Consider the following 12,621-nt stretch of genomic DNA (forward strand, 5'->3'; position numbering starts at 1 on the left):
AGATCGTTAAATGTTTTACAGTACAGATTTGTAAATAAAGAACAATTTAAGATATAATAATATTTTATTTTCCCACTAAATTACCTTTTCTATGTGAATGTGAAATTAAACACTTTTACTGACATTTTAATTCCATCTCCCATCTTCCTATTATGAAAAAAGACACGGAACATGCAGATTTTATACTATGTTAGAAACCCTGATCTATCAGGCTAAATTTTTCCTGTGCAACAGCGTTTTAAGTGCAGAAAGAATGAAAGCACAACCACATAACTCCCAATGAAATAACAGATCTAGGCAACTATCTTCGAAGTCTTATAAAACCATTATGAGCAAAGGTGATGGGAACTTTTATAACGATTGAGTCAGGTTGAAAACATCTGAATTCATAGGTCAGCCTTAAATTAATATCACTGGAAGTGGGACAAATAAACATTATGTACCCCTGATATGATGCAACAGAAAGCACACGAAATACTGGGAAGGGGTGGTGGTCGTGTCAAACCTGAATCTAATCAAGCCTCTCTAGATCCAACTACATGAAATACAGGGGACAGAAAAACTTACCTAAACACTACCAACATGCAGTTAGCCAAATTCTATAGGACAAAAGACCTGGTCTCCTCAAAAAATAAATGTCATGGGGAACAAAAGAAAAGTGGAGGTAGGGGGGAACAATTTTAGATTAAAAAAGAGCTAATAAATATACCAAACATAATGCAATATGGGGACATTTTTGGATCCTGATTTGAACCAAACAACTACAAAAAGACATTTTTGAGTCAAGATTATTTTCCTTTTTTTTTTTTTGCCTTTTTAGGACCGCACCTGCAGCATATAGAGATTCCCAGGGTTCCAATCAGAGCTACAAGCTGCCAGCCTACGCCACAGCCACAGCCACAGCAATGCAAGATCCAAGCCGAGTCTTCGACCTACACCACAGGTCATGGCAACGCTGGATCCTTAACCCACTGAGCAAGGCCAGGGATTGAACCCGCATCCTCATGGATCCTAGTTAAGATTCGTTTCTGCTGTGCCATGACGGGAACTCCAAAATTATTTTCCTTTTTTGATTTAGACTTAATATTCTATTTTTTCCTTCCATCAGCTTGTAGGATTTTATTTTTCTTTCTTCCTAGAAAGTACATATAGGAGTTCCCGTCATGGCACAGGGGAAACAAATCCAACTAGGAACCACAAGGTTGCAAGTTCGATCCCTGGTCTTGCTCAGTGGGTTAAGGATCTGGCATTGCCCTGAGCTGTGGTGTAGGTGGCAGATGCGGCTCGGATCCTGCATTGCTGTGGGCGTAGGCCAGCAGCCATAGCTCTGATTAGACCCCTAGCCTGGGACCCTCCATATGCCTCGAGTACAGACCTAAAAGACAAAAAAAAAAAAAAAAAAAAAAAAGCACCTAAAATATGGCATTTCTGCCACATCCATTTACTATTTGGATCCTTTTTCATAGAACATCTCATGTAACTAGTATTATTTAAAACTCATTTTAGGAGAAATCAAAACCCTAAAATATGTTTATTTTTGCCAAAGTTAATTAACTGTATTTTGATGCTTTATTTGCTAATTTTAAAACACAATAAGAGCATTAGCTAAACCACATACTAGAAAACTGTTTTCTTGTTTACGAAAAAAAGAAAAAAAAAAAAATCCACTGAGGAGCTTCCGTGTGGCTCGGGGGTTACGGATCCAGTGTTGTCACTGCAGTGGCTTGGGTCATGCTATGGTGTGGGTTCAACCCCTGGCCTGGGAACTTCCACATGCCACAAGCGTGGCCGACAAACAAAAACACTTTAAATATTTATCTAGAAACAACCTATAAAAAATTTTATAATCTAAAATATGAAAAATGGCCCAAATATCAAATAATGCATACATACCTGGCAGAATTCACATGTAACTTGAATTTCATAAGTTGAACAACTTATCACGTCCTCTTTTTCATGGCAAGGATACTGAAAAATGAAGGGGTTTCCCACTGTTAAAAATAGTTTTGAAACATTTCTTGAAACATATTAGAAAATAGGAGTTCCCGTCGTGGCGCAGTGGTTAACGAATCCGACTAGGAACCATGAGGTTGCGGGTTCAGTCCCTGGCCTTGCTCAGTGGGTTAAGGATCCAGCGTTGCCGTGAGCTGTGGTGTAGGTTGCAGACGCGGCTCGGATCCCGCGTTGCTGTGGCTCTGGCGTTGGCCGGTGGCTACAGCTCCAATTCAACCCCTAGCCTGGGAACCTCCATATGCCGCGGGAGCGGCCCAAGAAATAGCAACAACAACAACAACAACAACAACAAAGACAAAAAAAAAAAAAAAAAAAAAAGAAAAGAAAAACACTCAAATAATTACACTCTTTGTAACACTATTGTCATCCAAAAACCACTCATTATTAAGAGTTTTTATAATAGAGCACTGCTCCTAAAATGTGAACACCCATATAAATGCCTTAAACAAAGGTATTAATATATCCAACTCCACCATGAAGATGGTAAAAGAGAAACATTTAACTTTACGCCTCAGGGTTGTGGTTGAAGAGCAGTCATTAAAAGAGTAAAAATCCTGACTTCTGAAGTCTGATTAAAAAGGATGAGTTCTAGTATTTCAAAAGCTTTTAATTTTTTAAGATGTGGTCAGTGGTGGTCTGGTTCTCACCCTGATTCATCAAAATCTGTTACCTACTGTAGTTGATCTATATATAAGGTGCTCCCACTTCCCTAATTTTATAACTTACTTTTTGGATACTAGCTTAAAGACAAGTATGACATATTGAAACTACTTAGTCCACTAATATTCCATCTTACATTCACTGAAACCCCATCTAGTGGTGGACTGAGTTAACTCTATCCTTATCCCAATAAGCCAACAGTACAGAAAGAAACATTTTATTTTACATATTATAAATGTAGTGTCAAGAATGTCTTGCTCAGGAAAAACACATAATCCCAATAGGGAAATGTGCAAATAGTTCTGAGACTTAGAGACAAGGATGATCTGGTATAGGAGACAGGAAGAACAAAGATTTTTCCCTTGGCCCAGGCAAAATGTGTTATCTATAAGATCCATTTCATCATTCACATCCAACTTCCCAGGCTGTCTGTGAAGAGGGGGAAAAAAACACTAGAATAATCCAAAGGAAACCTATAAAAGTTACAGTGCCTAACTTACAGTAGCATTTATTCCTTACATATTAAGGAATGAATAAGTATCTGTATGATATGAACAAGTCAGATAAGTTTATTTTATCTAACTTGAAAGATTCTTCTAAAACTAGTAAGAAAATGCAGTTCACAATGATTTGAAAAAAACTGAAGCAACTAAACTCATTTAAGTTTAAGAAACATTTAAATATCAAACTTAGGTCAAGGAGTTCCTGGTGGCCTAGTGGTTAAGGACTCTGCATTGTCAGTGCTGTGGCTCAGATTACTGCTGTGGCTAGGGTTCAATCCCTGGCCCAGGAACTTCTGCAGGCTGCAGGAATGGCCAAAGAAAAAACAAAAACAAAACCCCAAAATACTTATGACAAGACCCAAAGAGGAGAAAACAGTCTTTGCACTTGAGATACTTTCAGTCTAGCAGAAGAAGGAACACAAAAATATAATTTCGATTCATTTGTTAAAATTAAGAGTTAAAATATTAAAAATATAGAGATCGTAGAGGGACCAATCCCATGATTCTAGACAAGTTTTGAGGGAGTTAACCCTTGGTATCCTTCTCTCTCATCTTTTCTACTCCTCCATGAAAGACGTTCACAGCAGCCTACTTCATAGCCAACCAAGATTCCCAATCTTTATATTATTTCCTAATACCCAGCTGAGGTAGCTATAAACTCAATAAAGCACCTTGAGATGTAAATGATAATTACTCTGGGAAGCTTAAACGCTATCTCTTTGTTAATCTAACTAAATCTTAAGCCTCTAAGTCCAGGCTTATCACCCTTACAGCAAGGGTGGAAACATGCTTCTAAGAAAACACAAAAAGGTGCCTTTGTTAAGTTGTTGGGGAAGCCAATGACTGCAGATAGAGAACTGTTACTAAACCAAACCACTCTCTGGCAATCATTCACAACCTATATTGGTAGGAAAATCACTGTCATGAAGAGTTCATGGAAGGTTCCTAGGCAAGATTTAAAAGAAGTCAGTTTCCTTGGTTTCTCTAATCTCTCTCAATTTTTCTTCTAACACTGTTTTATCTTCCCTGCCCACAGGGTTTAGTGCAAAAATTCCCCCTTTTCTTCTTTCAAACAACAAATATATTTGAGTGTCTACTTTGTGCTTGGCACTATGCTACATGCTATGGACGTGGTGATGAATTAAGATAGGTAACTGCCTTCAAGAAGATTCCATGGTAGGGAAGAAGCTTATACTACCTAATTAAGCATCCAGCTCAGATTCAGCTTTTCACCTTCTAGGACAACTCCACATACAAACATGTTTATGTTCCTCATATTTTCTTTATTTCGTTGCCACAAAGCATTTTATTTTAGTACTTCAAACTTGGTTCAATGTATACTTTAAATTTTGTTACAACAGAGCCACAGCAATATCCACTACTAGGTATCCCATATAAATGCTCAATCTTATATAATTCTAAAAAAACCTTTAAAGCTCAAGGTTTGGTTTTGTTTTGTTTTTTTAAGGGCTGCACCCCCGGCATATGGAGGTTCCCAGGCTATAGGTTGAATTGGAGCTGTAGCCGCTGGCCTATGCCACAGTCATAGCAACTTGGGATCTTTGCTGCGTCTGCGACCTACACCACAGCTCCACAGCAATGCCAGATCCTTAACCCACAGAGCAAGGACAAGGATGGAACCTGCATCCTCATGTATGCTGCTTAGATTCGTTTCTGCTGAGCCACAACAGGAACTTCTAAAGCTCAAAGTTTTAACTGAGGTTTAGAAAGGAAGTCACTGTTACGCCTAGATAACATGAACTAAATTACACTTATTGAAATAAGATACTGTAAGAAACTTTAAATTTGGTCCCAGAAAAATACAGAACAACAAAAAAAAGTCATCCAAAATATCACCATTCAATGACAACTACTATTTATCATTTCAGAGTATGTATTCAGTCTTAATAATATATGAAGATACATAAAATTTGTAAAAATTGTAAAAACAGTAATACAATTTCCTTTAAAACAGTTTTCTAAATGCTGCCACATCATTAAATAGTAATATCATTAAACATCAGAAGTCATTTTAATGTCTGTATAGTATTTCACCATATAAATATGACATATTTATAACTAATTTTCTATTAGTGGATTTTTATCATCAATGAATCCCTGAGGACAAATCTCTATACAATTATTTCCATAGGATGAACCGCTAGAAGTGAAATTGCTACATTAAAGTGAAGGTATATTTTAAGGCTTTGATTTATACTGCTAAACTGTCCTCAAATAATTCTACTTTGCCAGTAGTATACAAAGAGACCTCCTTTCTCAACACTCATACCAAGAGTAGATATTATTTTTCTAACATTTCTGGCAAATAAGTGAAAAAAAAATTTTAAGTTGCATATCTTGACACAAGCTAACAACACTAAAAGTAAGGGAAATCAATATCATGTGTCCCCAAAGGGCTGCAATGAGGAGGATTCAACATCACTTCCATGACAGTCATGCCAAAGATACATAATCTGAATCTAATCATTAAGAAACATTATACAACCCCAAATTGCAGTAAACTCAAAATAACTGGTGTATAATCTTTAAAAGTGTACAAGTCATCCAAGTCAAGGAAAGACTGAGGAACTGTTTCAGACTGAAAAAAGATCAATGAGACATGACAACTAATTGCAACATGAGATTCTAGACTGAATCCTTTTGCTATAAAGGACAGACATTATTGGAATAACTGGCAAAACTTAAGTATGATCTGTAGGTGAGATGGTAGCAATATTTCAAAGTTGATTTCTTGATTTTCATGGTTGTATTGTGGTTTTGAAGGAAAATGTATTATTGCAGAAAATGAAGTATTTGGAGGAAAGGGACATGACACTGGCAATTTACTCTTAAAAGGTTCTGAACTATAATAACTAAAAATAAAAAAGGAAAAACTTATAGATGGAGTTTAAGTTGTATACAAAAAACATGCACTGTAACAATTCACTATATAGCCATTACATAATTAGTATCATGTAATTCTCATCTCATAAAAAGTTATGAAAAAATACTAAAATATACAGATTCTCTAACAATTCTTTGCTTGTTTCTGGTTTATAACTTCAATGTTATGAGATGTCAAAGAACAGAAAAACTATGTTCTGTACTAAAAGGTTAAGAGCAAACAGAATCATATTACAGTAGAACAATTTCTGTATCTGAATAGACTTGAGAGGTGATGTTAGACAATTATTTGTCCTATTAGACAACTCCTTTTTAAAAAATACGAAATGTGGGTTAAATCTGTCAAAGCAAGATAGATGGTCTTTAAAGGTATAGTTATCAATAATCCCACACTATCCTGAAATTCCATCATTCAAATGATTTGGTGATAAAAATATTTGCTTTTCTTATATCTCTATCAAAAAACAAGAAAGAAGGAAATCAATTTGCTTTACAGAAAGGAGTGTGAGTAAATGAATCTTTGAAAATGGGGGGGAGGGGAATCAATCAATTTCTGATGAGTAATTTCAGAAATCGCTAGATTCTAAAATGTGAATTTGGGAGTTCCCGTTGTGGCTCAGCAGAAATGAATCTGACTAGGAACTATGAGGTTGTGGGTTCAATCCCTGGCCTCGCTCAGTGGGCTGGGGATCCGGTGTTGCAGTGAGCTGTGGTGTAGATAGCAGACACAGCTCAAATCCCTCATTGCTGTGGTAGTGGCATAGGCTGGCAGCTGTAGCTCTGCTTAGACCCCTAGGCCTGGGAACCTCCATATGCCTAGGGGGTGCGGCCCTAAAAAACAAAAATAAAATAAAATGTGAATTTGACTGATCTTCTAGTTAGTTGGTTATAGAACTACAAATGCTGTAAATGCTCATCTTTAAAGCATGTACTGAAGTTTCAAAGCAGATTTCTAAAATATATATACTATGCTAATAAATGTTACACAATGTACAGCATTCCCAAACATTTCTTTTTTTTTGGTCTTTTGTCTTTTTAGGGCCACACCCGCCACATATGGAGGTTCCCAAGCTAGGGGTCCAATCGGAGCTGTAGCTGCTAGCCTACGCCACAGCCACAGCAACATGGGATCCAAACCACGTCTGCAACCTACACTACAGCTCACGGCAAGGCCAAATCCCTAACCCACTGAGGGAGGCCAGGGAACGAACCCATAACCTCACAGTTCCTAGTCGGATTCATTTCTGCTGCGCCACGACGGGAACTCCCCGAACATTTCTAATATAAATAATTTATTTTACAAAATTTATTTGGAAAGCATTTGACTGTCTATTTGGTACCCGATACTATACTATCTGGCTTTGAGGTCAGATATCATATCTCTTATTCTTAATGTATTTCAGGTACAAAACAAGAGATGTGGTCTCTGACCTTAAAATCAGATTAGTATGGAAGAAAAACAAGTGAAAATAGTAATACTACTTCAGTGATATACATATAATAATAAACTTACACATGGGTACTATAGGAACACAGGGGAATAAGGAGTATACTGGAGCTAGTCATCTCTCCTCAGCACTCATAATCCGCTCTTAGAGTCAGACTGCCAGCAAAGGGGAATCCTCTATTTCCATGGCCCCGACATACTTGTTTCAGGTGAACCAGGGAAGACACCTGAACAACTTAAGCCATACAGAGTAGCTCTTTGGGAAATTTGTAAAAAGAAAAAAAATCAGCTAAACAGAAATGTACACTAGACATTCAAAGTCATACTCGGGATTGGTGGTCATTTTCTGTCATGTTCATATTGATAAGCAATTAATAAAAGCCAAAATGGAGTAGGTACAGAAAAACAGGGTCTAGATACCATGTAGCCAAGATGAAGAAGTTTCTGTGATGCCTGACTATGCTTTCTGTGACTGAGTCATCTAAGACTCTTCTCTGATTTTCTACCCCTTAGGTAAGACAAGTACATAGCCAACCCTAGAGAGAGGGTCTGGGAAGGGTGCTGAAGAAAGTAATGCTTGCACTTGGTCTTCTCAAACAAAGAGGGGATGATATTTTGGGCAGAGACAGCATGTAGAAGCACAATAAAGCAGAGTACACTGAAGGCTATCTAAAAACTTCTGATGGCTAAAGCATGGGATATATGCTTGAAGGGAAGAGAGGTGAGGCCAGAGAGGGAAGCAAATCTCAAAGGGCTTTTAATACACCAGCAAAGAAGTTGAACTCCAACTATACATGCATGCGCTCCATCCCACTGTGAGTTTATAAATTATGGCCTATACCAAAATGTTGAGCTAAGAAAGTTTTTCAATTTTTTTAAATGGTTTTAAAATGGGGACAGGGGGTAAGAAGTAAAAAGATGATCTGTGACCCCAATAAAGCCTAAAATCTTACTATTTGGCTCTTTAAAGAAAAAGTCTGCTTAACCCTGCTGTAAAACAAAGAAAGAAAAAAAAAAAGGAAAGATTTTTCAATAGGTGAATTAGGAAAAAAAAAAAGGCCATTTCTGCAACATCACTAATACAAGTATGGAGGATAGATTAGTGAGAGTAACATGATGCATAAGAAAACCAATACAAGTTATAGCTAGATTCAGGAAAGAGATAGATGGTTTATACCCAAGCAGAGCCAGTCAAAATGAGAGGAAAGAACAAGTTATAGGAAAAAAAAAAAATGCTCTTTAGATAGGACTCTAATCCTTACCATTGTCTGCAGACCCTTGCATGGGCTGACCCCTGCCTCCCATTCCACTCTTAAGCTACTACCTTGATCTCTTGGCTGTAGTTATACAGGCTTTTAGTTAGCTCCCTCTCTCAGCCCAGAGTGCTCTTACTTCCCATTCATCTGTTCCTTTCCTAGCTAATACCACTCACCTCTGATCTTCCTCCATCCACTATCCCTCTTTCTGGAAATTCATGTCTCATTTACTTAGGCATTCAATCAGTGTATTTTTCTTAAGCACATGCAAGAGGGTAGGAACTATGCTAGACTCCAGGGTACAATGATGCAGACACAATCCCTGCCCTCGACAAATTTACCTTTTATGGAAAATACTTCTAACCAAATCAGTGGACTTGAACATTTACAATGATCAAATAGCTTAAAATTACTTTATATAGGTATCAATGTGTAAGAAAAATTATCAAGTGTTGCCACTCTTTCCTCCTTATATCTGCTTAAAATTTTTTACTTTTTCTTTTTGTCTTTTTAGGGCCATACCCACTGCATATGGAGGTTCCCAGGCTAGACGTCAAATGAGAGCTGTAGCCATTGGCCTAAACCACAGCCACAGCACACGGGATCCAAGCCACATCTGCGACTTACACCACAGCTCATGGCAACACCGGATCCTTAACTGGATCCTGAGCAAGGCAGGGATCAAACCTGCATCTTCGTGGATACCAGTCAGATTTGTTTCCGCTGAGCCACGACGGGAACTCCTACTTTTTCAAATATAGGTACATTTAAATGATTTCCCAAGTTTCGTCAAAGTTAGAGTAACCTTACATTTACACATAACTTCTCTATTGCTCTGAACCTCCAGATTCAGGTATAACGGCAAAAGCCAATTTTCTTATTTATCTTGATGTATCTGACAAAATCTATCACTAGACCATCATGTTTTGAAAGCGTCTGTATGCTGGATCACATTTATTAAATCAATATTTTCCTCCCATAGTTTCCTCCCATTTTTAGAAGCTACATCCCCAAACTCTAAAGGGCTTGATGCCAGAAACCACCATATTTTATATCTTTAACATCACCAACACTACGGCTGGCATGGAGTTTATGTTCATAAATGAATATCTGAAGTACTGTATAACTTCCTATTAATGTTTCCGATCAGCATGAAATAACCATGCTATTAAATTTAACTGATATAATTCAATCTAAAAGCAAAAAAGTTTGACATTTTAGTTACCATGTATAGCCTCAGTGTAAAACTTTTTGTCCAAAATATTTTTCAAATACAGAAAATATCTCAAGGATTAACCCCTGTTATAAAATCCTAGCAGAGTTGGGGCTTTCATATGGGAACCTTCTGCTATTGACAGTTCCCTAGTCAGATAAGTGTAGGAGCCTTTGGGTTAAACTAAATTATGTATACATATTTTTTTTTTTTTGTCTTTTTTGTCTTTTTGGTTGTTGTTGTTGTTATTGTTGCTATTTCTTGGGCCGCTCCCACGGCATATGGAGGTTCCCAGGCTAGGGGTTGAATCGGAGCTGTAGCCACCGGCCTACGCCAGAGCCACAGCAACGTGGGATCCGAGCCACGTCTGCAACCTACACCACAGCTCACGGCAACGCCAGATCGTTAACCCACTGAGCAAGGGCAGGGACCGAACCCGCAACCTCATGGTTCCTAGTCGGATTCGTTAACCACTGCGCCACGACGGGAACTCCTATGTATACATATTTTAAGTCTTTTATATGATGATAGGCATTGTAGCTCCAAAAGGACATTTCTAAATTTGCTGAACCTCACAACTTTTTTTTTTTTTTACTGAAAGCTATCAATATGGCAGGACACCAGCATTCTGAGGACTACTATCTGGAAACATCCCTTGAATTTAGTAACATATGAGAGACAATCATAAAATAAAAGACCACTTTTGTATTAAAAGCTTAAAAATCTCTTACCTTTCTAGCTGGTGGGCCATGAGCTTTATTTACTCTGCTGCCAGGAATCCCTTAACTCTTAACCAAGCAAGCATCACTTCTTAAGTTTCCCTAGGGCAAAGAATAGGCAGAAAAGAGGAAACTCATTATTGTGCAAGACCTAAAGAACTCCACTACACACATTTTAAAATGTTCATTTTATATTTTAAAATGCATGTGAATTTTGCCTTCCATTCTACTAGTTTTTAATATAAAAATTAAGGTTTCCTCCCAAATCTTCAATGTTTCAGGAAGATATTTATCCTGTGGCTTCCATATGTTTTGGCACATGCCACCTATCAGAGGTGTAATAGCTTCAAGGATGAAAGTATGGCAATGGAATTTTGGTGGAAAGAGGAAAATAAAACTTTTTTTTTTTTTTGTCTTTTCTTGTTGTTGTTGTTGTTGTTGCTGCTGCTATTTCTTGGGCCGCTCCCGCGGCATATGGAGGTTCCCAGGCTAGGGGTTGAATCGGAGCTGTAGCCACCGGCCTACACCAGGGCCACAGCAACGCGGGATCCGAGCCGCGTCTGCAACCTACACCACAGCTCACGGCAACGCCGGATCGTTAACCCACTGAGCAAGGGCAGGGACCGAACCCGCAACCTCATGGTTCCTAGTCGGATTCGTTAACCACTGCGCCATGACGGGAACTCCAAAATAAAACTTTTTAATACAATGGAAGGGAGAAGTAGTCATAGCTGATGCATGAAATGGTAGTGTTGAATTGAAGCATAAAAAATTCTTAAGAGTGGAGATTAATCGTTTTTTCACTTTCTCAAGTGCTTACCATAACAGTTCATGTACTTCTCATTTGGAAACAATTTGACTTTTTTTTACACTTTCATCAATAAGGATTAGGTTCAGCTGGAGTGACAGAGAACTCAAAATCACAATGGCTTAAATGATTTATTTCTCTCTCCTGAACACAGGCAGTCCAAAACCATGATCATTAGGAACCCAGGTTCCTTCTATTTTGTTATTTTGTCATCCTCAACATGTGACGTCCCCTTCATGGTTTAAAAAAACTGCTCTAGGTCTAGCCATCACATCAAATGGCAGGAAGGAGAATGGGGAGATGAGCAACAGCCTTCCTTTAAAGCTTTTCAGAAATCTTACAGGAAACTTCTATTCTGGTTATAACTTAAATCACATGGCCATAGCTAGCAAGGAAGCTGGGAAATACATTTTTTATTCTGCCATATACTCAACAAAAAATTAGAGCATTTACAATAAGAAAAAAGAGAATGAACACTGGTAGACGATTAGTTGTTTCTGTCATCATACTCAGGTCACTCTAAAACATGGTGGTTGGACACCTTGTAGAGATGCTTTATCAGTCCACCGAAGGGAGCTTTCAAAAGCAGGAAGTCTTGCCAGTAGCCAAGAAGCAAGACCAATGTTCATAAGGACTTCTCTAAATATGCAAGATCAATCTGTAGGTGACAGAGTAATAAGGAAAAAAATCTGAAGACCAGAATAACAATGCAGGAATAAAGGAACATCCTAACAGTTGTAGTTTGGGAGAATAAACACACTAGGCAGTCCACAAAACTTAGGAATGATTATGCAGGACCGTTAAGTAAGTAATGGAGTTCCTAAGGTGAGATAGGGTAAGAAATTGGCAGAAAGTTCAGTTACCAACTGAATTAGGAAAAGGCAATAATCTCAGGAACAAGATGTTAAAGGGAAAGTCAACTTTCCTCTCTACCATAATTTATGGGCTAAGCCTCATACGTGGGGGGGGGGGTTATGTATGAACTTGATTTCCTTACCGAAGACTATTGGAAAGAAGGGTTGCACTTTACCTTGAATAAGGCTGGCCCAAACAGCCTTAATATGTTTAAAACTTTTGATGCAAACACCAAAGGCTATA

The 12,621-nt window shown here is 38.0% G+C and overlaps 1 protein-coding gene across 1 annotated transcript in view; it reads right to left on the reverse strand.

The window, feature by feature from the left end:
• The window catches only part of ATF2 (activating transcription factor 2), a 93,733-nt gene that overhangs the window by 66,087 nt on the left and 15,025 nt on the right, over window positions 1–12,621 (reverse strand). Inside the window, 2 exon segments of the mRNA XM_021075925.2 lie at window positions 1,894–1,968; window positions 10,728–10,817. Coding sequence (XP_020931584.2) covers window positions 1,894–1,925 — 32 coding nt within the window. The 5' untranslated portion in view covers window positions 1,926–1,968; window positions 10,728–10,817.

The sequence above is a fragment of the Sus scrofa genome, chromosome 15 (assembly GCF_054392235.1).
Source record: "Sus scrofa isolate SSC_HxYL_T2T_F1_AM1 chromosome 15, Sscrofa_HxYL_maternal_Yorkshire_Landrace_v2.0, whole genome shotgun sequence".
NCBI classification, from domain to species: domain Eukaryota; kingdom Metazoa; phylum Chordata; class Mammalia; order Artiodactyla; family Suidae; genus Sus; species Sus scrofa.